The sequence below is a fragment of the Etheostoma spectabile genome, chromosome 9, assembly GCF_008692095.1.
Source record: "Etheostoma spectabile isolate EspeVRDwgs_2016 chromosome 9, UIUC_Espe_1.0, whole genome shotgun sequence".
In the NCBI taxonomy this organism is placed as follows: domain Eukaryota; kingdom Metazoa; phylum Chordata; class Actinopteri; order Perciformes; family Percidae; genus Etheostoma; species Etheostoma spectabile.
The window spans coordinates 34,625,235-34,652,962 of NC_045741.1; the positions used below are offsets into that span (position 1 = coordinate 34,625,235).

Consider the following 27,728-nt stretch of genomic DNA (forward strand, 5'->3'; position numbering starts at 1 on the left):
ACTATAGATTTAACACACAATAGGTTTCCAAAACAACAACTTCTACACACTGTCTCTCACATCTATTTTTGGGTGATTGGAATCTGAAGTCTTAATTTGGCTGAAGCATGTGTGCATACAAAGTTGGACAGCTGGGCTTAACTGTGGAGCCGCTACAGTAGTTGGCAGATATGGCGACGCACAAACGACAAAGCGCTGTTTGAAATGTACCCTCTTTTCAATTAGTTTTATTGACAAAAAGCCATTAAAGTTAATCAAAGAAGAACAGATCCAAGAAATTCCTGAGAAAGAAAAATGGGAGATCTGAAATAATCGCATTAATCATTTGGACCTCACCAAAAGCCTCGTAGCGCGCCTCGTCCCTCTGTGCATTCGTGAGGTTGCATCCAAGAACAGTGGAGGTCCTGACGTGGGATGAGGACAATCAATAAAGCAATGCATTTCTCTGACACATAAAGGATTTAATTTCAAGTCTAAATCCCCTGTCTTTCATATCAGTCACTGTAGAGGAGTTCCATCTAGGATTTGTTATTGTTATGAGGGACACAAAGACATTAACAGTCATTAAACAACAAGACAGTATTAAACATTTACCCCCAAAACAAGAGAAGCTTACATGACTGTTCACAAGTATAAGAGCTTAATCATCCTGAAGTTTGTTCAGCCATTCATTGGCATGGCAAGAAAACTAGTGTCTAGGAGCATAAATGCACATATCCACTCTGACACAAATGCCTGTCTCTGTAGTTATTAAGGCACTGAAGTTGGAGGGGCTGTGGGAATACAGGCATGGATATACTGAGTTTGAATGCATTGTTTTAAACCCATGTAGTATTTGCGTAGAGTCCGACCAATATTGTTCACAGGCTTACATAACACATACAGCATGTCTTTAACAAATTATGAATAGCCCTTACAAACACAATGCAAATGACTGATATTACTGATAAATGTGATAAAACCTTCAAGACAATGTACTGTAGATCCACTTGGCTGTACTGTATGAAGACAGTATGGATGCATTTTTCTTTCCTCAAAGTGAAATTTGGTGCCTCAGTTATCATGGAGAAAAAAAGGCAGAAGTATGCGTGGCTATTCCATAAATCCAGCACTGAATCATGCTCAGTGTGTTTACATTGTGCCATCTCAGGGTCAGGTACTCCAGACCTGTGAACATGTAACAACAAACTTTACATTCAAATGAATTTTTCAAATGACCTATCTTCAGTGGTCTCTTATAGTCACAGTATTTTCATTTCTTGCATTTACACAGAAATGAACTACTTAGTATCCTGACATCTTTAGTTTTTTTTATACAGTGTCTGTACCAGATTATAACACAGTGTTGTTCTGGTCATGTCCATTTGTTCGGTGGATGACCTGTAATGGACTGGTCAGGCAAGCCATGGTACACTGGAAGCACTTCACTATTACAGGCATTGTAGGGCTCTGCACATCCAATTAATATTTGATGTCCCAAAGTTGGGTCCTCTTCAAACAGTCAGCGCTTTCCTTTTTGACCTTGGTTTGACAACTTTTTCGGCTCTGAAAGTAGTCAAAATGTATATTCTGGTTGATTTGTTAGCTTACTAGCTGCATGCTGAGGAGTTTATGACAGGTGGTGGATAGTGTGGTTGATTCTGGTAGGCAAAGGCAAAGCTCCTTAGCTGAATTGTTCATGGAAAGAAAGTATCAGTGATGATCTTTGTTCCATATAAATATCCATCCAGGATAAATTAATTCCATGTTTGTTTATTTGCTGTGGGTTTTGCATGGGAACTCAAGAATCCAGCTGTGAAGTATAGCAGACAAAACAGGATGATCATTTTAGGCACAGATTGAAAGCCAATACAGTCATTGTTTTAGACTTGTAGATACATGCCTGACACAAGATAATCCGTCCATTTATTCCATGCAGAAATGTAATGCTCACATTTACTTTAGCTAAATTCCAATTTTTCACCACAAGGTGAAAAACCTGCTCTATTTTCTTGAAAATGTGCATTTTGTCATGGGACTTACTTACTAATATCTGCATTGTCAATTCTAATATAATTGTATCTACAGAGCATACTGCATGCTTACCATCCCATGCGGGGCCAGGTGGCTCACTGTTTCCTCCTGACCACCTGTTTGAGGTGGAGCTCACTCTCTGCTGCTACAATAGGCAGCTCATTCTTAAGGTGGTATGAGATGAGGTGGCTTATGCTCTCAAATAACATGTCTTTGGTTCGGACCTGTATGTAGGACAGCAAAAGATGGGAGGAAGTCAGTTATTGTGTTCACGACAGACAGAAGAAACCTTCTAAGCAGTATGTATAGTATGACTTTTGACAAACAAAAGCTGTTTTTCGCTTGCTGCCAGACTCACCACTCCCTCTGGGTCGACCAGCAGCAGGTGTTTGGGCAGGCCGCAATGCATGCCGGTTAGCACATACTGTCCTGGGTTGGTAGTGCTCTCCCGGACCAGGAAATCTCCATCTCGGACCAGAATTTTCTCTGCGTCTCGCCTGCTCATGCGGCTGTGGTACCACGTCTCCCTACGGAGCTGCTCCTCATTTGGTGCCACGGGGGCTCGACGGCGTGGAGGGCTGGGCCACTGGTCCTCCAGGACCAGGACACCTCCCCCTCCAGCCCCAACAGCTCCCCCACAGGCCTCATGGAGCTTCAGGGCATCTTCAAAGGGCCCTACAGGGACAATAATGTTTCACAAACACAAATATGGTCACTCTACATTATTCTTCAAATATAGAAGAATACTTTCCTATTATGTGTCACACTAACTCTGAGGACTTACTCATGTCAAAGAGGTCCTTTTTGGGACTGTCGGGTGCCCTGGGCCCTTTGCGTCCATTAGGCACCTTGCCAGTGAATCCAGGTTTCCAGACTCTGGGTGTTAACGTAACTGATGCTCCTCGTAATCTGCTGCCTGGTGGCTGGCGTCAGACACAAGGTAACCATCTGATTCAGACCTGAAGAAAGACAGTTCCCTTACTATTTTTAGACTTCGGTTTGTGTGTGTGTGTGTGTGTGTGTGTGTGTAGTGTGTGTGTGTGTGTGTGTGTGTCTGTGTTTTGTTTGTGTGTGTGTGGTTGATGTGTGAGAAACATTGTTTGTATCTGCTCCTCTAGTGGTTGAATCACAACTTAAATAGTGAGCTATAAGATACCACAGTACAGTATATGTAATAGCTTATTTCCATAAATAAACTACCACAATTAAACCAGTTGCAGTATGTACTAAAGTGGGGGTGCATTCCTAATGTCATAATTATAGATCAATTGTATGTAGCCACCAATTAAAAGGCAGCTTCTGGAGTCACTAGTGACTTTCTAATAAAAGTGAAAATGCCTCAAACAATCTTTAATAAGAAAGAAGGAAGCTTCTCACAATATTAATAGTAAATATAAAATATTAATGGCTGTGTTTATTGCAGATTTTGCCACTAAATTTGTCTGAACTGTATCCATAATGATTATGTCAATAGTGTTGCTACTGTATTATATATGTATACATATATGTCGTTTGATTAATTGAAAGGTTTGGTCAATAAAGTCATAGTAAATTAAACTTGATTGAACCAAGTCTCTTATTTGGAACGCCATCCTGAGTAAAGATCCCAAAAAGTCCTAATTCCATCAGGGTGATCTTAAGAAGGGTCAACACCGAGCTTCTCTTTGTGTTAGGTCAATAAGTTTCATTCAGGGCAAAGAGTGCAGTGATGACCGGATGTGTACCGTAATAGGTCAAAAAAATGTCAAAATATTTTCAGAAATTAAAGTATAGACAATTCCATCACACATTTTGTTTTCCAGATGTTACACATGTGTATTGCCACATGGTGTCTCACCTGAGCTGCTGGTCGTCTCAGTGTCCCAGTGCAGTTCATAGCACAGCTGACCAGGGGGATAAGACGCTTGCTCCCTCCTCGCTGGTGAGCACATCTGCAAACACACACAACACACACACACACACACACACACACACACACACACACACACACACACACACACACACACACACCAAAGGAACACATCTATCTCTTGTGCCCCACATAATGTCGTTTTGAAGCACTCTATTTGAAACATTAGCTACAGCATGTTGCCACATTTTGAACAAGCTGCAGGGGAGAGAGCGATGATTTCTCTCACGCTGTAGTCAAAAGATGACCCCAGGCTCTTCATGTAATCATGTCTTTGGCAATTATGGTGCAGGCACGTCAAGAAGACAATCATGGAGTATATTTTTAAGTTTAATGGTTTAATTCCATGGAAACAATAGGGGAAAGGAGCAGGAAAACATACCAGTCGCCAGTTTACGAGGAAGCTATCAAAGACATTGGCTCACTGTCTGGAAAAGGTTAGCCATGCACTTGATGATGACCAGATGTAGCTTTGATTACATCTGTGAAAACATTAGATGGTAAGGTTTCGTCCAGAGTCAGGCCTGGAGATTCACCTGTGCTGCTGTCTTGCTCTGTGGTTGTGTGTGGATGTGACCCAGCAGGGCTCCGCTGGGCCTGAGCCTGGAGTCCACCACTCCCCCAACAGGAGGCTCCTTCCCCGGGATGCTGTTGTAGTAATTATGCTCAGAGAAGTCCTCATCGTCCCCCCACATCGGCTCTTCTGTCCTGACGGACCTAAGGACATTGGTGCCAGAGAAAAGATTTTTTATTATTAATAATACACAATCAACACCACAACTTCTATAATCTAAACCAGGGCTTCTCAAGGTCCATCCGAACCCAGCCCATAACTTGTGTTATGAAGACAATGTGTTATACCATAATTATGTTGATTATTATTATTACTTTTATAGTGATATTAACAGTAATAATAATGATAAGAAGATCTGGGTTCTCATATGGATTCAGTCTGAGCGAAAGACATCTCCACATCCTAAAGTGATCTATAGATATCTGTGATAGATTTATATAGATTGTTGCAGCTGCTGGCAGCAGAAAAACATTCATAAACCAGAATTGAAAAGACCTTTAAAATATATAAAAGTTATATTGTTGTATATTGCTATTTCTTAGAACCATGGTGGCTGATGTGTTAGAAATCAATGATTTACAGTTGTGTCACCACTTTACAGATTTGGATGACAAATGACAAACACAAACCACTTTAAAGGCTTTTCCTCTTTTCACAGAAGTCATAATTGTGTCTGGGCAGCATGTCACCTCTCCATAGACGTCATGGTTTTGGGAGGACTGTGCAGGTACTGTTTGAACTGCAGCTCGAAGGCTTGGCCGATGGTACTGATTACACTCTGGGCTAAACCGTCTGAGCACTCCAGGATGTGACATGCTGAAGGAGACAAAACAAGAGACGATTTTCATTTCCCAGCCGCAACACACTTTTAGAACTAAGATCCTGTCTTAGTAATAATACCACTGTTTTGAGTGGTGTTTTAACTTTATGGTAATTTCTATTTAATGGGGGTGATAGCTTGTTAAAAATGTTAGTAACTTCTAATTCTAAATCAAGAACTGTAGTATATGACATAGTCATGTTTTTCATGTCAGGAACAACTATAAAAAATAAGTTTGTTTCCAAATGGTGGATGTGTTCTAATGTCACTTTTTTGTATGATGTATTAATTTCAGCATCTTAAAATAAATGTAGAATAATTGAGCTTTCCTCTGACTGATCCATGTTTAAGATACATATTGTATATATGTGATAAAGAAAAGTTTTTACCTCTCTGATTCACTGGGTCTTTGGCCACATACGCAACATAATCAGGAGTGTCCTGCAACAGAAAGGAGGATGATTTCTATTAGACCAGATAAATTAGATATATATAACTAAATTAAAGCCCTTATTAATTCAGTAGGTCATAAGATTGGAAACCAATAAAATAGAATTCAATCAGATATGTGAAGTCTGCCAAAAAAGTCCATTCCGACAACAACAATGTAAAGGAGAGCAGAGAGCAAAACGTTGCACTCACTGTGTCTCCCCCCGAAGCAAATGAGATGGACTGCATGGGATGGTGTGCTATCACCTGAAAGAGACAAGAGGAAAAACAGAGGCAGAGGTTTGCCATTATTCTACTTTTACATGCCACCATTGATTAATGTGGATACAGATAAAACAAATGGACAAAGACTAAAGATGCCAAAAAACAAAATTGTTTAAATGAAGTGCAGACCAGATCTCAAAAGATTCAGCTTTACACAGTGTAACTACACAATGATTATTATTTCCCACATTTTTGTTTTCAGCAGACAAGAAATGCCTCTGAACACCATTGTGGAGCAGTGCAATTCTTCCCTAAACGCCAGATAGAATGAAATTATTTTATATGTCTCTCAGCAATCAATTAACACCAAAACTATGTATTAGATGAACAAAGGATCAAAGGAGAAATGAATTGACACATACCATTACTGCAATTAAATGACATGATTTTGAAAACGTTTTAATGTATTTGTGGTCAGAAAGGAACCTTCTTCGTATCGGTTGGTAGACAATAACATTTAATTAAAGGGTATTTGGGTAAATATATCAGTCCAATCCATGTACAGATTCATTTACGGTACTTATAGCCCCATACCTGTCGTGTGGTAGGAATAAGCAGACCAAGGCCATCTGTGGAAATATTGACTGCAATACTCATGCCCGCAAATCGCAGGTTACTCTTCCCCATCACGGACTGGAGAGCTTTGTTCTGGGCCTTCATGAAGAATAAATAAAAGAATACAGTTGAAATTGCAATCCCACATTTAAAATAAACATTCAGAAAAGAGAAATGTTGTCCTGTATTTACTGTATTTGTTATGACAAACAAAATACTTCCTTATGTCTATCAGGACAAATCAGACGTCATGTGAACCAAAGTGACTTTCATAGACAGTCTTAAGTTTCTTAAAACCACTGTACTAACCTGTGTGGTAACTTCAACTCATCTAGTTCTCCAGCAGGGATAAGACAATTTCAAAGGTATTTAGTAACAATAGTATTATAAAAACATGCACAGTAAGATTTAAGTTTACTATTAACCTTCTTCCTCCAAGCTCCCTTTCCCCCTGGCACAGTGTCACACAGCCTGTTGATGGCTTCCCTAATTAGGGGAATAAAGAAAGGTCAAAGGTAAGGCTATAGTGGGACACACTGGCCACTCATCTAATAGTTACAAGAACAGCAAGGATACAAAATCATGTGGATTTGTGTTAATTGTGCACCCAAATATTTACAATCCAGAAGAGTAAACGTTTTAAATGCTGAGTCATTGTTTAGGGCTACACAACACTGCTGCATCACAGTGTTAAAAAAACCTGAGGTTAAACATGAACAGAGGCTTTGTGTTCTCTCCCTCGGGCTAAGGTCATAGGCCACAGACCCATTACAGTTCAAAGGTCAAGAAAAGGTTTCCAGCAGGTCTGTTCCCAAGCACTAACTAGTTTTTACCACTGATGTGCAAGGACTGTTATGTCAGTGATTGTTTGTCAAACTCATGTTTAACTCCCTGTCAAATTAGGAAAGAAGAACACTATAATTTGAGCCTAAATACAGTTGTCTACTGCTTCTTCAGGGCAACATTACTCACATTGATTTCCCACAGTGCAACTCACTCTGCAGATTTGTTACAACTTTGCAGTGAAGCTGCTGCTATAACTCCTGGGAATGGCCGCCTAATGGGCGTTTAAAGCTTCTGTCCCCTGTGTGTCTGATGGCGGGAGTGAGGCATAATGTGGATTTGAGGCTGGAGCTCGCACTTTCTCTGCCAGGGGACAACAGGGCCAGCAGTCAGGAACCCAGCTGCCCCTATCAAGTGGCTCGTAAATATTTAAAAAGCAGCGTCCCGGGCCCCATCTCGGGTAAAGGTCTTCTCAGGGATTTTTGAAAAACGCCACAATGTTCAAGTGACTCATGCTGATGAGAGGGCAGAGGGAGGAGGAGGACAGAGATGGGCTGTTGCCCGCAGCCTCTGTATCTTCCCTGCAATAAAAGGCCAGGCATGATCATCACTGGTGTTGCTGTTTAACACTGTGACACAGGGAGTCCTGTTGGGAGACTGCACCTTCTTCAAATCAAGGAGCTGAAGTACATTTTTGAAATTCCGACAAGCACTGAATGATTTGCTGCGCTGTTCCAGGATGATATTAACTTTTGTACAAGTCAGCAAGCTGAAAAAATTCCAGCTCTAATATGCACAATAAAAGCTCTGACTTTATTATTCTGTTTTTGAATTGCAACAGTTAACTCATTAATTAATATAGTAAATTAACCTATAATGTTTGTTAGATTGATTATAGTCTGGCTTTGCCAGACTCTCCTTCAAAGGAAAACATGCTCTGGTTTAATGGCATTTCTTTATACCAATCAGAATCGTCATGGGTGGTGCTAAACTCTGTGCAAAATAGCCTCGGGAAAAGTTGTTTTATTTGTGCAAGAGAAAACTCAGATTGGACAGATAGTCTAGCCAGCTGTCTGGATTTATCCTGCAGAGATCTGAGGAGCAGTTAACCATAGTCCTCAGAAATCTACCGGAGTTTAAAATTCAAACAAATAAAACAGAAGGAAACGGACATCGGCGAAAAGACTTTTCCTGCAGCACCAAAGCAATCCCGGAAGTGGAATGCGAAGGATATAGACTTTATTGATTATACAATCAATCATTGATTTTTGGCCTTGGGGAACAGATGGTTCGGCCAATGTTCCCCAAGGAATCAGAGACCTCATGTTGTTAGCATCACTGGGACATTAAGGCTGCCATTTTGAAACAGTCTTTAACATGCTACTGAATAAAAAAGGCTGCAGTGAATTCAACTAAGTTGACACAGTGACCAACTCTATGGTCAACAACAGCAAGACGCAAATTCAAAACATATACATCGTCACTAAAACATTCATGACTGAGCCGGTGCAAATCTGGTGCAGGCATCTGATGCTCGGTATGCTTTTTACCATTAGTAACATTTGGTTTTGTTGTTTTGTTTTTGATCCGCAGACAATATCCAGCAGGGTGCATTCACTGAGACCACTGCAGCTTTCCACAATCATTAGCAAACAACATCAATAATAGATCTCCCTCTCTATCACCCCATCTTCTGCAGCCTCCTCCCTCTGCACTTAAGCCTTGGATGCTCGGTGGGTTCTGATTACTGTCGATCGATTGTGGAGGAGAGAGAGTGGATGAGGCCAAGGATTGCAAAGGACCGTGCTTTTATAACAATAACATTGAACGTAGGGCACAACAACACAACACCGACATACTAAGACCCTGAGGTGTAGTGTGATACATACACATGCGTACCGTCACTGAGCATGTGTACATTAGCTGAGTTTGTCTCTTAACTTGCATTAAAATTTCCTTTCCACTGCAACTGGTTGAGCAGGGTTTGGTAACATGAAAGAATTGTGGTAAATGAAACAATACGTTTAGAAGAAATTAGCTATTTTAAACCAAAAGCTCAGGTGTGAACCTATTTATTAAGATTTCCTTCATCAATTCACATTGACATAATAAATAAATAATAATAAAATGAACCACACTTAGTCTAAATAACAGCCCAGAACTGACCCACACACCACTGGGAGCAATTTGATATCATAGTGGCTGATACTTCAGTTAATCCTGTACATCTTGGATCAAATTCTCCCGACTCATCACTACCAATAGAGATGGTTACCAGCGTACCTTGTCACCTGAGTCCGCGTGTTGAAGTCCAGGGAGCGCATTGACTTCAGTACTTCAATGCAGCCCATGTACTGCAAAAAGAAACAAACCAAACACAACAGTTTTAACATGTTTAAAGTTTTAACATGGCTATGGACAGATATTTGGTAAAGACTAGATGCTCCTTTACATATAATTATGAAATTGTCATGTAAAGAGTTGTAAATGTTTCAGTTGTAGAGAAATAAGAGATGGGATGGGTGGGATGTGGGATCACTTTGAAAATAAATGCTGAACTTAAAACTCATTATTATATGTAAACCTACTGAAGTCACCAGCTCTTGGAGAACCTGCGTGATCCATAAGCATCTATTTTTAAAATAAACATGTATAGCAGATGTTGCATTTGGATTAAAACTGTCAAAACAGTATTTCAGCGGCATTACAGATCTAAAAGACATTCCCGCAGTGTACGATATGTAATCCTCTACTGCTATGCATCACTTTTTCCAACCATGCATCATAATCTAACTCAAATCCACATAAAGACCATTAAAGTGTACTCCAGTGAGTAGCAGGCAGCTGAGCAGCTTCCTAATGGCTGTCAGGTTGGGCTGCTAATAGCACCTTGACTAGATTAGCAGCACTAAGAGCTCCAAATTATGGACACACTGCCGTGTCTTACGCCTCTGGGGGGATGCTGAGGGTGTGAGTGTGTTTGTGTATATAATCAATGCATGTGAGGATGTCATGTACTCATTTGTATATGTGTGAGGTTTACATAAAAAAGATGGAGGGGTGAGTAAATTATACGACTTCACATTTCTATTTCAGAATTCCTGCCATCATCTGTAAATATCCAAATGGTATAATGTTACTGTCCAGCAAAACTGATGTAAACTAATCTTCTGATTATGGCACATATATTTACAGCCTTCATTAAAAAGCAAAACAATGAACACATAATCAAAAAAAATTGGAATGTGAGTGTTATCATTGATTGTGAAAGGCGGCATCAATGACTCGTACTTCCGTGTTTCCCCTGTTTGAAAAGACTTCTTATAAAAGATCTTATATCAAATCTTACGTAACACTGTGTAATTTAGAAAACTCTTTGTGAAACTAATTTGGTGCTGGATCATTTACATCCACTCTATTAGCACTTTGACTCAGTCAACACCATATCTGGTGCAGTGTCCAGAATTGTTAGTAACTGCAACAGACAGCAGACAGACCACACGGCAGCCATACAAACAAAAACAGAGAGAGAGAGAGAGAGAGAAAAAGACAGAGAGCGAGAGAGAAAAAGACAGAGAGCGAGAGCGAGAGAGAGAGAGAGAGAGAGAGAGAGAGAGAGAGAGAGAGAGAGAGAGAGAGTGCGAGCACCCTTTGAGCTCGGGATCTTAATGAGCTTTCTAACCAGATTTGGAGACGAATCCATCAGGAAAATTGTCTCCGTTTTCCTCTTTCTGCCAATGCCTCCCTTGTCCTACACTCATCTGCTGATGAAACACATCCCCTCTTCTATCACACTATCTGCATTCTCTGCCTTTGGGCCAAGTCTCTTCAGCACACTATTCCTACGATTACAGCGATACTGACGATCCAAAAAGCATTCCCCAGAAAATGCAATAACATTGACAGTTCAAAATTTTCAAAACTTTGTGGCTACCTTTTTTATAAGATAATAGTTTCTCATAAGCTAAATCATAGCTGTTTTATAGTTTGTTAAAGTAGAAAATGTCCTAATGTCTACGTTTATTATGTAATAGCTTTCCATTTTACCCCTAAAGCAAGATCGAGAAGCATACAAACGTATGCTTATGTTTGCTTGTTTGTAGCTTCCAGTGTAACAATGATGACAAATACACAGGACAACCGGATGTTACCAAAACGTATCTGGATAGTGTAGATGGTGAATGATTAGGTTGTTTTTTTAAGTTCAGTACATGCAGTCCCGTCTTGTTTGGTATTTATGTTGCCAAGGTAAATTTTGAATGTTTGAATAGACCTTAAAGTTCCTTCTAATTTCATACTTTTGTGCACTGTTCATTCACAGCAGATTTTTGAGTGTATGACCACAAAACATACTCGTTGCACCATGGAAGGAAAACTTTGGAAACTGCCCTATTAAAAACAAAACTTTAAATTACAGATATTTATAATTCGACTAGTAAATACTGTGCATGAGATTGTAGGAGAACAGCATAAAATGAGGAGCGGTCTGGTTTTTATATAGCGCTCTAAATAATAGCTGTGTCGGCAGCTGCAGTGCTTTGTTTGGTGGTCGCTGCAACGTCCTGGCTGTCAAAGATGGCAGATGCAGGCCAGAGACACAGAGCATGACATGGCTGTGTGGACAAAGAGAAAGTGCAAAGGAGGAAACCCAATACGAAGAATCATATTTGTGTCTGTCCCAGCAGAGGAGCGACTGTGAGTGAGTGAGAGAAAGAAGCACTAAAACAAAAATAGAGAGAGAGAGAGAGAGAGAGAGAGAGAGAGAGAGAAAGAGAGAGAATGGGACGTGCACTATGGTAGCTATGCCGATTAAAAATGGCACAGTGCAGCAGAAATCTACTGCCACTATGACACTAATACATGCAGCAAGTGGTCCTCCCTGCATAGATTTGCCACAGAATTGCACGTATAGGGTACTGCTGTGAAATGCATTTCACAAATGGGCTTAGAGGGGTCATCTAAAATGATTGCAGTGCATCTTCAGATGACAACAATAAGCTCCTAAAAGCTTGGTCTGGCAACTGAGATATCAATCAGACATTAGAGCAGCACTTGTTATGAATCTTGGAAAGCCCTGCATGGTGATGAGAGCTCATACAAACTCATCATTGGACCCCTCCCTTACCGATCCAACCGTCCTCATCCACATCACATGATGCAAATGACTGTGATTAAATGTAATTGAATATAGGAATGAATGGGGCCTGTATAATGCCATTAGAAAGTGGGCTTGAGCCCCAGACTGGGCTAATCAAGAGCCATGTCATTAGTTTGAGGAGAGGGGGTGGAGCAGTGCAAGGGGTGGAGGTTAACAGGCGTGGAGGGATCGCCAAGGGGATATGTCATTGACATTGACGTCGAGCAGACTGCTTAGGATGATAAACCCATTGTAAGTCAAGTGCACACTGATAAAGATATTTCTTCATATCTCTACCTTTTTATTTATAATCATTCTCATCTCTCTGGCAGGACAACTGAACCAACCATCCATTTCTGTATGCAGCCAGATCTTGTTTTGAATAAAAACACAAAGAGTTGGCTCACCATTTGAAAACAACTTTGAAGTATGCTGTTATCATACTGACTATAATAAAGATTGGTATTCATTATGCTGAGGGATATTAAATCACATTTAATGGATACAATCTCATGGTCTCCACATAAATGTAAACAATCCCGAAAGCACACAAAGAACACCACTCCCACAATGCTCAAGCTCACAATCACACCGAGCTTACATGCACTCTAAATACAGATGGTTATTGTTATTAAGTCATGTGAATAATGCATATAACCTTTGGTAAACACTGCGGTAAAATAATGATAATTACTGCAGCCTGTGCACATCATTTCATAGTTTATCTTTCTCCACCGTTACGCCTGTGTGTGCTATCCTGACGCAGTCTCTTCCAGCCACACCAAGCCATCTATCTGGATTATGTATTCCCCAGCCCTCGCCACATGAGCTGCATGACAAACTGCTGGCACTGTGGTGTCCTTATGTTTCCCGCCCAGATAAAGACACCTGTAAATGGGATCATTAATATGATGAGGTTCACTGATTCCTGTTAATAGATATGCTAGCACCAGTGGAAGAAAAGTTAGTTATTTTGGTTGTACACACACTTTCAAAACAGATCCTGAATTAAGTGGATGTTCAATAGGTGTAACTTTTACAATGGGTATGCAGCATGCATTAGCATAAAGAAGTGTACACTGACTCACCCTGACAATATAAGAAGCCCCTGGTCCTGCAATCTTCTTGTCAGGGTGCAGCCAGCCTTGAGAGGGTTTGTTGATGAAGCTACCCTTCTGGGTAAAGTCCTCTCCCTCCAGCCACATGCCTTCCACCCTCGTCCTGCGGTTCATTCCTGACCGGGAGCTGCTGGAACCCCCAGGACTCGCCATGTTCTCTGTGGCCCCAAATCCGTGCCCCCCTTGACTGGCCAAGTTTGCTGCTGCAACTGCTCTCTGCCCTCGAATGGCCTGCAAAGAACAGGGGGTGACACACACAGGGTCACAGGAGTTAAGCACCGCTGCGAGACTGGCCACCGGGCCACTAGCTGAGGTTGCACCACTGTGCCTGTGTGGTGATGAACCATGCGAGACAGAGGCCTGGGAAGGAGCTGCTGCTGCCTTCCCTGAGTCCTTGCTGGAGTTGGAGCTGGAGTTGGATGGGCTCCGGCTAAGCAGGGAGTTGGAGAACTTCCACTGGGGCATCCTAGGGATGAGCATGCAGAAGGTTGTGGTGGCATCCTGTTCTCCATCCAGGCAAGGAGAGTCAGCCAGGGCTGCAGCCCCGGCAGAGGATGATGATCTGGCACTGTGATCCAGGGGAGGCAGAGGAGGCAGGGGAGGCAGAGGAAGGCTTGTGGCGGAGGAGGAGACCACCGGTGTGGCCACAACTTTGCCGCTCATTGCTAAGCTCTGCATCAGGTCGTCGGAGGAGGTCACAGACTCGTTGCGAAAGCGGCCATACTTTGGCTTAAGGAGCATGCCCGGAGGAGCCGCCTGAAGCAGGAGCAGAGAGGAGGGATGACTGCCAGAGGATAAGGGGGGGGGGGGGGGGGAGGGGAAAGGGGGAAGGGAGGGGGAGAGGTGTAATGGAAGAAGGGGAGAAAACTAGAGAGAAAATCTTCCAGGTGGAGTCCTATATCCTTGTCAACTGAATGCTGTCTGGTCCTCTCCCGTTCACGCACACACACTGTCCCGCTCTCATGCCACTCTCCTCTCTGTCTGAGCTGGCCTGCTTCCTTTCACTGCCTGAGGCAAGCTCGCTCGCATGCTCCCAGTCTCTCTCTCTCTCTTTGGATGATGTCATTGGGTATATTAGCCCTGCCCTGCTGCTCTCAGGCTGTATTAGCTAAAACACATCTGCCTAAACCACAGTCAACCTCTCTCACTCACACTCACACACACACACACACACACACACACACACACACACACACACACACACACACACTCTATAGAACACCTATTTATTCTATATAAAGAAATTCCGCAAAATTTTAATCTTTGTCAGTTTACATTAACTTTAGGCTAGGTTAGCACACATGTCCAACTGAAGAACACAGTCAACATATTAAATTGACAAACAAAAAAATATTAGATATCAGAACATTTGCAGAATAAGCAAGCATTCCTTGGTTCCTACTATCATTGTCTTTTGTATACTTCATCTGTCAATGTGCTTTGCTAATTTGTAATTAGCATCTCCCATAATCCGTCTCATTAAACTAATGTTATTCACAAGCAGAAATCTCAAATTGCATAATGTAGCAATCACCACTGTAGGGGCTGTATCCAAATACAAAATAGAAACAATAACTTAGAAAATGATTGCGAATGTGAGTAAATATTACCAGCATGAGTCTCATCCAATTAGGTAAACGGTATTTTGTGTGAGTCAATGTTTGTGTGGGGGTTAAGGGTATAAATCAATTCCCGGCAATAGACTAAAACGTAACAAAAAAAGCAACATGGCCACACTTATAACAGACAGTATGTCCGAAAAACATCCAACCTATCCCATCTGTCTGAAATGTCTTCCCAGCTCCCCTCCCATCCGCCTCCCCAGAGAGCAGTCATCCATCTCAGCGTGATCCTTTCAGCTCCTCAATTGCAACCCTCACACATTCATTTTACTCAGTCACTCAAATCATTTCCACTGTTCTAAATCATGTTTTTTTCACATACAATTGTATTTTCCTATCTTAAACAAATGTGATGGAAGGTAGCAGTCAGGATTCTCAGTGTGACACAAAAGTAGGTTGAGCAGTTGTTTTTTGTGTGTGTGTGGTGGTGGTCAAATCACTCACAGGTGGGAGCAATGTCTGCACTGATTGTGAAATAACCCAATAGTGCGGGTCATTTGTTATGCAAAAAGGCGGGACAATCTGACTAAACAACGCCACCTACACGGATAAGGAAAGGCTCATTATGTTTCTGTTAATTGCTTAAATTCAATCATATGCCATATGTTCAAATGGTGCACTACCTTGAATGCTACTGAGTGACACAGTAGAACTAAAAGTTATTTATTTACAAAAGCATCAGGAAGCTTACCTATATGTCAGTCTCTGAGAAAGAGGATGAAAAAAAGATCCAGTCCAATTACTTTTATCAAAGAAAAGCAACGTGTAATGTCATTCCACTAGTTGGGACACCTCATTACAACAAACCACGGACACTAAGAAACCCCCCCAACACGAACAAATCCCCAACAGAAACGCTGTAACACCAACGCCATCCCACCTTCTTCCAGCCAATCACCTCTTGTTTGTTTGCTACAGAGTAAGTTACTGATAAGCCAAAGGGAATCAGTGCATGTTGACAGATGCACAAGTAGCTGGTCATCCACAGTACATTATGTCCCCTTTTATGTCAAAAACAACTAACTGCTATGACAATATACTCTACCCAAAAGTAAAACCAATACGGAGCCATTATTACTTCAAACCAACTTTAACAAATAGATGCAAAAGCAACCGTTTGAAGATGGTGCTAGGTTTTATTTCCATAAATAACGATAGATTGCTCAATTGCAATTGTTACACTACAGTTTCAAACACTCAACTATCTGTGATTTGTTTCTGTACAGTATGTGAAGAGGAAACATAATGTACCTCGTGACTCTGTTAGTGCTCTTACACAAGTGGAACAAATCATGCTGTGAATACACCACCACTCATTAGCAGCCATCACCTTGACAACGGTGATTAAAACTAAGAACAACAACATAGGTTACTTGCAATAACAAAATTCCCAAACTACTTTGTTTGGTTAAAATGTAAAGCAAGTTTATTTTTCATATACTAACAAATCAGTGACTGGGGAAAAATATATATGTATAAGGCCTAGAGAGAAAAAAAGATGATAATAGTTGACTGATGCATTCCTCTGTGTATAGCTAATTATGAAACCACAACAGTAATTATTGAAATATAAAGAATAAAAGTCACATGTAAAATATTCACCTGGATACAAACTGGAATCATGAAGATAACAATATCTCTATAGGTTATCTAACAAATGTAGGCCTATATTTGAATACATTGCAAAAATAATTGGGAGATAACTTAAATGAATACATGGTTTTAATTATTTCCTTTGCCTCAAATAAGCCAACAACTTAAATAATAAGTATATTATTTTAAGACCTGTACCAAGACATCATTATTTTAAAGCCTATATTACATCATTTGCTGCATAATCCTTTGGTCTCTAAGAGACAAGGGTAGCACAGAAAACCATATATGTAGTGCTGCATATGATTAAACGCAACATGCTACCCCATAAATGCAATCAAATTAAAGTTAAAACGATTATTCAGCAGGCAAAATGAAGAGAACTGGAAACAAGATAAGCTACAAAAATAACTTGAATGATGACAACATAAAACATATTACATATTCTATATTCAACTCTATTTCAAACTCACTGTATACTATACATGTATGGAGTAATGTTAGCCTATAATTGTGTTCAAGCTTTTTTTATTATTGTGTTCAAGCTTTGTATTTAGGGTTCGTATTTAATTTCGAAATGTTGATTACAACATACATATGCCTGAATTGTCAGTATATCATCAAAAAACACAGCCTACATACTCCAGTAGGGTTGATATTGGCAGAACATTTCCATATCAGTAGTTCACCTCTACCAAGCGCTTTTGCACTTTACCCCTGGTCATATTTTGACTGCGCCAAGTTACTATAACACATCAAAGATGCTCTATTACATCTGTCACTCCCCAATGTAAATTGAGGTCAGATTTGAGTCGCGCATGCTCAGATGTAAACAGTTTACAGCATAACGTGTCATACTGATCTTTGTGAAATCCATGAAATAATAAACTTTTCTCATTACAGACAATAATAGAAGTTGGAAATCATTTCAAAAACGTTTTAGCTATCTATGATAGCTTAATTGCTAATGTTAGCTCAAAATGCCATTCAACTGACAGCCTTTGTTGTGTTTGATTGCTAACTTGTAGCCAGCAGTGAACGAGCTTCGTTAAGTATGTCAACTTTTACTGTATTGACGTTACAGGAATCTCTCGTTAGCATCTTAGGCTACTTGTCACAACTCACATCTTCTCGCGTCGCAAAGTGCGCGACTCAAATCTGCACTCAACTTATATCGGGGAGTGACAACATCCATGGACCGGCTGTAGCAACCAACCCAGGGACAAGGAGACGAAGACAGGAAGATTCGCAACGTGGCGGAGGAAGTGAAGAGTTGACGAGCTCTCCTTGAGCCCTTAGCGCTTTCAGAAAAGTCCTGGTGAAGTACCAAAACGTTTTCAAATACATTGAATATCTTCCCTTTCAAATACGTATTTGAACTACCTGGCACAAAATCGAGAGTTATGATAATAGCTCAACTCAGACGTTTTTGCTTCCTAGTTGAAGTGTTGTGCTTTCACAGCTGAGTGGTGTATCTTCCCAAACATAGACGATCTAAGAAGATGGGTCTTTCACGTGCTGCCACCTTGACCAATCAGGGGATAGCGGGGAACCGTTGAGGTTTGAATAGTTCTCTGAAAACAGCGGCAGTTGACAGCAGCTTGTTGCGCTCGCAAACATTTGTAAGTAAGTTAGTGAGCTAAATTAGCTTCGTCACATCACCCGAAAACAACTTTCCGGACTTCAGCTTTGACGACTATCGACTGAAAATGTCAAAAAAACAGATTTACTATTCTGACAAGTATAACGATGAGGACTTCGAGTACAGGTATGATTAGCTAACATGTTAACGTTTTTGATATTTGCTAACGTTTTCAAGAGTCTGTTCTCTTGTGTCTGGTAACGCCAAATCATGGTAAAACTGGTTATATTAGCTAACTTCAGACAGCTCAAAATCACGTTATCGTATCATGACAACGTCTTCTGAAATGGGTAGCCATTTTCGTAAAATACGTCAACTTTACTGAGTAACGTTGGGTACTTTAGATTAGCTTACGTTAGCTAGCTAGCCAGCTATTTATTTATCTTCCAGCTAGCAAGCTAGCTAGCTATAAAAAACGAACTAACGTTAAAGCGTAACTTAACTAACGTTACATTACCTAGAATCGTTATTGTAAAGTGAGGCCTCGAGCGTCAACGTTAGCTAGCTGTTATGATACGTTAGCATTGCACTTCTATTGATTCACAGTAGTAGTGCAGCAGTAACGTTACAACAGAAACACCATACATAAATAACGTTACAGATGGGTATGGAAAGTAACTGAAAAAACTAAAGTGTAGTTACGTAAAATATAATACAAACTGCTTTTTATTATGTAAGAGGCTATATTATATAAAAGTTTCCAAAATTGTCATCCTTACGTCAACTTACTGTTTGACCATCCTTAAAATATGTGGTTAGTTATTGATTGTTTTATTTATCTTTCAATAGGCATGTGGTGCTTCCAAAGCAGCTGTCTAAACTGGTGCCCTCCTCCCACCTGATGACAGAAGATGAGTGGAGGGGACTGGGGGTGCAACAGAGCCAGGGCTGGATTCACTACATGATCCACAAACCAGGTGAGTGACAGGGGACTTGATAATAGGTTCACATTTTTACGTTTTTTTTTTTCTTTTTCTTTAAACAGTGCTCACAAGCCCACATGTATATTAAACAAGAACCATCTTTTCTGTCAATGCTGGTCGTGGAGAGATCTTTTTTGTGTCTGCAGGAGATGACGGACAAAATCTACAATGCTTGTTCTTTGCAAAAATTTATCATAATGCTCAGCCAAAGCAAATATATGGTTTTAGCAGTCTTAAATGAGTCTAATCAAATGGGTATTTCTAACAGAGTAGTATGTGTTACTATCCCTTCACTGCAGCTCAGCAAGGAAACGCAAAGATGGGATTTTTGTATTAAATTTGGAAAATACTTTCTTGTTTTGATCTAACTCTGACTGAAGCTTAAATTTAGCTTTAGTTTAGCTGTTGAGTGCATTTGTTTTGCGCAGGATTGGATTTAGTCTTTTCTTCCATTGTAGTTTGCCACAAAGGGATGCTTCATGATCAGTAAGGATGAAGAGTGTAAACTGTAATGATTACAGTGAATAGGTTTGGGTATCATTCAATATTTTTTTCAATACTTTGACTTTGATACCAGTTTCTGAACAATACTTTTTGCCAGACCAATTTTATAAAAATCCGTTTTGACAAATGAAACAAGAACATTACACATTACGGCACATCTTTTTATTTTCAGTCCTACATCCCCCTTTGGGTAAAGGGTTTTCCTGCATCTTCAACAGAATGTTGGAAAACACCAGCATATTAACTATTATCTCTTTTGCGGGACCTCCTCCACACCCTGGGGAAGGGCCTGGCTGCCACATAAGAAAAACATGCTCTTAATTGGCATTTCATCAAACCAATCCCAATCATCATGGGTGGCGCTAAGTTCCGTGGCACCGGAGCAATCCCGGAAGTGGAATGTCGTGGATATAGACTAGCTATTGGTAGAAGCATGCTGCATGCTTATTGACTCACTGACACTGTTGAGATTGACTCCTTCTTGAATGACGAGGCGTTTTTTGACACTAAGGAGGCAGTTCACGGTTAAGGCTGGATACCAAATTCAATTTAGGCACCAATAGAATTCGGTATCCAGCCCTAATAGTGAACGGTACGCTTGTTTTACAACTAATGTATTAATGAAAGTTATATGCACATGGAGCACAGCTGTGTGCATAAATGTACACTGTATTGAGTAATAACTATACTGTACTGTAGTGAGTAGATGGTATTAACAGATACTTTTTTTGTTTTACTCTCCAGAGCCACACATACTGCTTTTCAGAAGACCTCTCCCAAAGGATTAAATGGGACCATCTGTAAAATGCCTGCTATCATCTTTGCTGATTTGTATTGTCTTTGAACTATACATCTCTCATACATAAATATCTGCATATGTTCTGATGTATTGTGTAGAAAACCCTTAGTTGCATTGTTTTGTCTTTTCAAATTCCCTCAATTTTTAGAGGTAATGTGAGGCAAATGGCTTGATTCCACTGTGAATGATAACCTTAGAAACAGTATGAAGGTGAGAAAGTGCCTGACAATTGTACATTTTAACACATTTTTTTAAATGTCTTTTGGTGCCATTTTGTAATGATTTTATTACAGAGTATCGCACAGGCATAGGTGTATTTCTGTACTTCGTTATTATTATTTTTCCTTAAGCCCATTATTTTCCCGAAAGAACTTTCTGTCTTTTCCTGTTCTTTAAATGTATGTTTGTTGTGTACATAATATTATTTCTAGATATTATAAATGTTGACACTCAGTCTTGGATGTTTCAACATGACCTTTGTTGCTGAAAGAACAAAATTAAATGTACTTCTTCATATGTTTCCTCATGAATGTTTTTTTTTTTTCCCTACCAGATTTACAGAATTATGTTTCTCATTTTTGGGTATGTGATGGTGTTCAGTCAGAAACATTGACAACTAGTGGAGTAACAAATTCCGAGTGTCTAATGCCCAGGGAGTAGGTTGGTGCCCGAGTCTTGTGAACTGTCACTTTCTCTGGATTATAAGTTCCAGGACCAGGTTTCATGGTGACATCTCTTGGTAAGCTGTGACGTCCCAGCATGGAAAACGCCGGCTGTCTGGGGAGATAAACACTTGGGTCCGTACTGTTGTACCTGCAGGGCCCCGGCGTCTTGGCTAAGTCCACAGATGGTCCCCCTCTGCTGTAACTACCTGACATTGTGTAGCTTGAGCTGGATTGCTTGTTTGGAACTTGAGGGCCCATGAACGGAGGGAGACAGTACCTGTTAGGAGCAGGTACTGAGTCAACGCTCCGGTAGTGTGTTCGAGCGCCCATTGTGTAGGACGGAGGTCTGTGCTGGAGGTTGCATGGTGGGGTTTTCTCAGGACTGTATGCACCTGGTCCAGGTGTCTGGAATAGCTCCTCTATTGAACAGAAAACCACAAACTCAGCAACATATGGTAGAGTATGTTTACTTAGTGGGGTTTAGATTTTCAGTTGACATTGTGTCTCTAGAGGTAATGCCAGAAACAAAGTACAAGGGTTCATCCTTTTACAATAATGGAGCAGTTAGTTTGGTCTTAGTTAAAAATGCATCATTACAACATTATATATGAATCTGAAACAAAATGTGCACTTAAATAGCAGTAATGGAAGAGGAACTTACTCTGTGCTTTCACTCTGCCCAACATTGAGTATGCAGGTGTGCCATCCCTTCCAAAACGAGTGATTTTTGCATCAATGTGATACTGCGGCCCTGGACTTGAGTCTACACAATACACTGTAGCAGAAGTAAATATTATGATCAATTCAAAATAGTATATCCTCTGTCAGTTTGGTTTGATCATGCAATGGTCCTAAAAAAATAGACTTGCTACACAGAATTAGGCGTTGTCTCCCCCTACAGGCTCTAATTGACATTGCACCAGTTAGGCTGTGTACACGGACTATCGTGATGTACTTGAGCACATTAAATCATTCTGAAAAGATTAACACATCAATAAATGTCATACAATTATATATAAAATAGTAATGTGTCTTCATGATAAGATTTGACCCAGATGGTATTAAAGCATTTAATTACACAATTATCAAATATTTTCTCTGCAGCTATGTAGCTATATGGTGATCTAAAAGTGAGAGAAAGAGAAAGAACTCACTGGTGTCACTCATCCTGCCATGGAAAGAATAAGCGGGGCTAGTTGGCTTGGTGAAGTCATGGCTCATAAATCCAATAGTGGGGGGAAGCCCATAGCGACCAGGACCTGGCCCTAGAGACGTGGAGAAATATCACAGCCTTTACACATATGCATATTCATTATTTAACATATGTTTACCATGCACAAATGACACTGTTGTGCAGTAAAAGCGATGTGGCAACAGTTTCGGTGTAAATCATGGCTTCTGTAACTAATGTAAGCTTCTTCGGCAATGTTGTGTGTTATAGAAAATCAAGCAAAGTATATTTCAGCACCAGCCAGTGAGCAAGAAGAATGCTATGTCCACACATTTGCAAAATGCCAAATGAGTTTTACAAATGAGTTTTCTACTTATCTGATAAACTCCCACTTGAGAGGCAAGAAGGATCTGCAATAGCCCTGCATCACCACGACTTATAGTTAGCCTAGAGCTGCATCTGATTGTCTGTCAAGTGCACTGCGTCAGACAAACAGCCAGCAAGCAGCAGGCAGCACACATCAAGACAACCCAGAGCAAAGTGCTACGCCACCATACATGTCTTCAGTGGCATGTGTGCAAGCAGAGCAAGTGGGAGTAGTTTTTTTTTTTTTTATACAGAAAAGAGCAGGCCCTGGCAGGTCTGCACACTGTCAAATCCTCTGCTCAATGTTCCACCTTTGAAATTATGAAATAGCCAACAGGAGCATATCTAATGATATGCATGCCTATACACAAGATGTACACATTGATTTACATAATCACAGTATAAGTAGCTTCTGTTGATAAACTTACCTTTTTCTCTTCCTGCTATTAATGGGTATCTTCTCTCCATTTAGCTCTTTGCAGAAGCGACGGATACTTCAGGAATTCCTCAGTGATATCAGTACTACAGAAACATCCATACAGCATGTCAATGATAAAAAAAAAGAAGCTGGATAAAGAAGAAAATGATTAACAATTCCAAAATCAAAATCTTAAAGGCAATGTTTTGGGGTTTTTTCGCACCTTATTACAGGTATTTCCCCCTTTCAGCCAGAATGGAGGCAGGCTGCATACTTTCAGTATACTTTCAGGAAATTCAGTCGTTAGATGAGCACCTCGGTAGTCCAGCCTCACCCATACCCTGGCTGACAGTGAAACCCAGAGCCCTGGATGATCCTGAATCAATCCCTAATTTCCTCTGAAACAATCAGGAAACCTGAAACGTATAATACATATCAAAGTGTCAACAGCCCACTGGATCGGGTTTTATCTATCTGCCTGTTTGTGCCTTTGTCGGCCTGTGGTGGCTCAGACAGATGAATGGCCCTTCCTCCACAGTGGGCGATGTATAGGTGCAGTCAGCTGCTACTTAGGAACAATGTCATCACTCCGATTCACTCTCATGTAATGCTAGCTCCCCTCTGCAAACCATGAAACCAAGATCCCCCCCTCTCCCTCCTTTCACTCTTTCTGCTCATCGCAGTGTGGAGAAGCAATATCACTCTTCAGCCATGCATGCAGTTGCCACGGAGACTGCTGTGGATAGTTTGCTGCAGCCAGGTCCCCTGCACTGCTGGCTCACTGTCACTACAGGAACGGGTTTCTTTTTTTCCTCCATTGAATCTATGTGTAGTTCCAGAACGTTGGCCTCCGATTTGACCTTAAACTATGAACTGTTGACAGTGCCAGTTCTCCATATGCACCTCCTTACATTTATCAGAGTTGGAATGCAAAGAGAACTCCTTTTTATTTCCCTGCCGGGAAACATCATACTGTGTTTTAATCCCCCCAAACACACATACAAAAAGAACAAACACAGCCGGGTCAGATGTTAAGCGAGGCATATCTGGAGCAGTTACAGGCCGAGTACCATCATTTGTCAGTCCAGCATACGACCCTCTGGTTTCTCATCTTTAATTTAAGGTCAAACCGATCTCCCAGATGCAGTTTAGCCCTCTTTGATCTTCTCCAATCCCAGTGATGATTTGTAGTTTGGATTTGACTGATATGTCTTTAAAGGCCAGCGCCCGAGGCCACAGTAACGGAGAGGGTCGACAAGTGACGTGCAGAAAACAAACATTAAACTTGAACAGGCTTTTTTTCTCTCCAAGCTGCTGCTTTGGTAACCCAAATCTGTTGTTAGCAGTTACACAAACACATAGTACAGTGCACATCCTAACCTAGAAACTCAAACAGGGTGTACACACCAATACACACATGTGCATGCTTTCTGTCTGTAACACAAAAGCGTGCCAGGGGTCACAGAGTCAGTTATCAAAGCAGAGGGCCATCTGAAGCAGCAGGGTTGTAATACAGCTGACTGCTGACAGGAAATGATCTCCAGACTTAACTAGCCTTTCAAAGGAAATGGAGCAACACAGCTTTTATAAACTGCAGCTCCTCTCCTAGCGGAGCATGTGCATGCACTGTGCTGCATCTGCAGAGATCGTATTGTTCTAAAAAGTCAAGGGATTTCTTTCCTACAGTTATACAAAGTGTAATAGCACAAGCATGAACAGAAAAGCGTGGCAGCAGTGTGCAGAAATTAATGACTTAAACCCAGTTGACCAAATTAATGACTGGACATATGAGCAAGTCTAGTGTCTGCCCATCAACCGCCACATCAAAACTGCTACGTCAAAAACCAAAAGCTTGGATTGTATACAATTTTATTCTCATTTGTTTTAAAAAGCACACATTTTGATATGAGTAAGGGCTCAATTAATCAAATTTGGTCCATTTACAGAAATTAAAAACGTTATTCTTGATTTTTGAGTTGATTGCTTACAAATCAAAATGTAACAAAAACAAAAATAGCTTATGAACTGTACAATCAAATCTTAAGGTAGGTAAGGTGAAAGGTGACTTGAGAGTAGATGATGTTGGTGCCTTGGTACGACTGGTGTGTCCTGGTGGACCAGTTTGAGACGGTCAGAGACCTTTGTTACATGTCAGTCCGCTTCTCTGTCTTTGTGTTTCCTGTCAATCTCTACTGTGCTGTCTAATGAAAAGGCAAAAGCCCATTGAAACATCTGAGCTTATATTTCCTTAAAGCATATGGTAAGCATATGTCTTTTTCCAGCAGGATACCAGCACAGGAATTTCATCAAACATTTCAATAATTGGGTTAAAGCTTGCTATCAAAGAAGAAGAAAAAAAGTCTTTGACCAGAACATATCTGTGTTTGAACTCAAAGAACCACAAGGGCAGAAAGTTGACTGTACCGGGCATTGACAAAAAAGAATAAAATAAAAAAAATGATATGACCTCTAGCTACAAATAAATACCACAGATAGAAAATATAACAAAATATTTTGCTTAAAGTCTGGTGTAATTACAAACATAAATACTTGATTAATTTCTTCTAGTGATTATAAAGGCAGTACAGTGAATAACAAAGACGCTATGGTGTCTATTGGTGACCAGGAGTCTGGAGGAAGAAAAATAAAAGTCTGGAGGACACTACCTTAATACCTGTGTCACCACACACACCCACCCCCCACCACACACACACACACACACACACACACACACACACACACACACACACACACACACACACACACACACACACACACACACACACACACCAGACTCCATCATCTCTTCCTTTCAGACTGAACATGTCCCAAGTCTCTCTTCTCTTTCCATTCACTATCATATTCACAAATAATGTACAATTTGGAGTTGGGTATGGCTTCACTCTGTGAGCGTTTCTGTGGACGACAAGAAAACAAGACAAACTTTTATTATAAGATCATCTCAGACCCTGTTAACACTTCTGTCACTGAATATAAATCTATAATGTGTGACAAACCATGAGTGACCAGTGACAACATTTCATTTCTGCAAGTAATTACGCATAAAAGCTATTAAATCACAGTCTACTTCTGACGTAACAATTTAGCAATTTAAATGGGCACTGTAGCGCCTGTGGCTGTAAATACCTGACAGAGCACCAAATGCATATGTATCCGTGTCTGAAAGTAGAAAGTGAACCCAAAGTCTGGAAAAAAACAACAACACACAAATCGTTGGGAGCCGCTCCTACCATCGCTCAGGGATGTTTTGTGTGTCCAGTTTGGGTAGCTGGGTATCGGTTGGCAGGAGCACCTTCTGCTCTACATCCTCCCCACCTTCAGGAAGGTCAAAATGGTCCCCTCCCTCGGCATCGGCAAGGAAAGGCTCAGCATCTTGGTCGTATTCATAGGAGTAGTAGGACACCTCTGCCATGGACCCCTGCTCCTCTTCACCTGGACAGATCAGGGGTGGGGTAGAGACACAAAATGGATGATCACAATATCTAATATACAAAGAAGAAGTACTTCATTTAGTTGCCAAAGAGTAAATAACTGGGTGTAATGGAGACCTAAAAGGTACCCTGTGGAGTTTATGACCCTCTAGAAGCTTATGGAGCAATGTTGTTGCATATGGGCCTCTGTGTTATCTGGTCTCGTACATACATCGCACATAACATCGTCCATGCTTGTGGGTGATCCGGTACAGATTCCTGCCAATGGTTTTATAATATTCCACTGATGTGCAAGCAACAGTAACATTCAAAGAAATCTAGCAATGTGGTAGGGAAGAAGAAGGCAGTATACATGGATGTAACCTAGAAAGGTGTCAAACTTTTAAGAAAAAACAGTCTGTGCAAATGTTTGATAGGTTGGTATTTATGCATGAAAGTGTTGAAATGTATTTAACCATTCACAGGGAGCTTTCAGAGCAGAGTCAGCATGACATGGACACTAGGTTGCAGGGATAGATTGGAATGTGTCAAACTAGTAGAAGCGTCTCACAAATAAGGAGTCGTTTCAAAGGTAACCCTGTCTCGCAAAAATAGATCAACTGACCGGTGCAGGACAAGACAACTATAAGAAATGCAGTTATTCTGATGTTCATTGGTCATTTGTGTACAGACATCTGTGTGTGTATAGAGGCGTCTCACTGTGTTATGAAAGTTTGTTCACCGTTTGAATAAAGCTGCAAATGATCTGAAATCCTTGGACTTGTCATCTTTGAAGCCTTCATCATCATCATCATCTCCTGATCTCAACCCCATATCAATGTTTTATGAGAGAGAAAGTACATAATGCATTCTGGTGATTAAAACTAAATGTAAACACAACACTTTTGTCTGTTTACAAGAAAACTCCACAGGACATTTATATCCTGTGTATGTGATGCAGTACCTCAGCA

The 27,728-nt window shown here is 40.7% G+C and overlaps 4 protein-coding genes across 5 annotated transcripts in view; 1 reads left to right on the forward strand and 3 right to left on the reverse strand.

Annotated features, from left to right (window-relative positions):
- Positions 1 to 198: 198 nt before the first annotated feature.
- Positions 199 to 16,206, reverse strand: shc2 (SHC (Src homology 2 domain containing) transforming protein 2). Its single transcript, XM_032527014.1, is given in 16 exon segments — positions 199 to 1,792; positions 2,086 to 2,237; positions 2,372 to 2,688; positions 2,798 to 2,876; positions 2,878 to 2,904; positions 2,906 to 2,961; positions 3,839 to 3,944; positions 4,459 to 4,639; positions 5,186 to 5,312; positions 5,706 to 5,757; positions 5,959 to 6,012; positions 6,565 to 6,684; positions 7,011 to 7,071; positions 9,652 to 9,722; positions 13,594 to 14,379; positions 15,937 to 16,206. Coding segments are annotated over 14 exon segments (2,151 nt in total). The 5' UTR covers positions 14,365 to 14,379; positions 15,937 to 16,206; the 3' UTR covers positions 199 to 1,792; positions 2,086 to 2,108.
- A 2,156-nt stretch (positions 16,207 to 18,362) lies between these two features.
- On the forward strand, positions 18,363 to 20,902 carry cks2 (CDC28 protein kinase regulatory subunit 2). Its single transcript, XM_032527011.1, has 3 exons — positions 18,363 to 18,606; positions 19,270 to 19,397; positions 20,652 to 20,902. Exons 1-3 carry the CDS (start codon positions 18,548 to 18,550, stop codon positions 20,693 to 20,695), a joined length of 231 nt encoding a protein of 76 aa, XP_032382902.1. The 5' UTR covers positions 18,363 to 18,547; the 3' UTR covers positions 20,696 to 20,902.
- Positions 20,903 to 21,049: 147 nt separating this feature from the next.
- cimap1d (CIMAP1 family member D) lies at positions 21,050 to 23,436 on the reverse strand. Its single transcript, XM_032527010.1, has 4 exons — positions 23,337 to 23,436; positions 22,526 to 22,636; positions 22,033 to 22,146; positions 21,050 to 21,790 (listed from the first exon to the last, which is right to left on the reverse strand). The coding sequence occupies exons 1-4, from the start codon at positions 23,374 to 23,376 to the stop codon at positions 21,303 to 21,305; spliced, it is 753 nt and encodes a 250-aa protein (XP_032382901.1). The 5' UTR covers positions 23,377 to 23,436; the 3' UTR covers positions 21,050 to 21,302.
- Positions 23,437 to 25,178: 1,742 nt separating this feature from the next.
- cpamd8 (C3 and PZP like alpha-2-macroglobulin domain containing 8) overlaps positions 25,179 to 27,728 on the reverse strand; it is a 42,157-nt gene continuing 39,607 nt past the window's right edge. For both annotated transcript variants that reach the window (XM_032527016.1, XM_032527015.1), the window contains 2 exons: positions 26,578 to 26,779; positions 25,179 to 26,242 (listed from right to left, as the gene is read on the reverse strand). In XM_032527016.1, coding sequence (XP_032382907.1) covers position 26,242; positions 26,578 to 26,779 — 203 coding nt within the window. In that variant the 3' untranslated portion in view covers positions 25,179 to 26,241. The remainder of the gene's footprint in view (positions 26,243 to 26,577; positions 26,780 to 27,728) is intronic.

Excerpts from the sequence above, each read along its gene's own strand:
- cks2 (XM_032527011.1), top strand. The coding sequence starts at position 18,548 with ATGTCAAAAAAACAGATTTACTATTCTGACAAGTATAACGATGAGGAC. Across the intron at positions 18,607-19,269 it reads GATGAGGACTTCGAGTACAG|GCATGTGGTGCTTCCAAAGC; the intron begins GTATGATTAGCT and ends ATCTTTCAATAG. Across the intron at positions 19,398-20,651 it reads CTACATGATCCACAAACCAG|AGCCACACATACTGCTTTTC; the intron begins GTGAGTGACAGG and ends TTTACTCTCCAG.
- cimap1d (XM_032527010.1), bottom strand. The coding sequence starts at position 23,376 with ATGGAGAGAAGATACCCATTAATAGCAGGAAGAGAAAAAG. Across the intron at positions 22,637-23,336 it reads AATAGCAGGAAGAGAAAAAG|GGCCAGGTCCTGGTCGCTAT; the intron begins GTAAGTTTATCA and ends CCACGTCTCTAG. Across the intron at positions 22,147-22,525 it reads TGGCAGGATGAGTGACACCA|TGTATTGTGTAGACTCAAGT; the intron begins GTGAGTTCTTTC and ends CTTCTGCTACAG.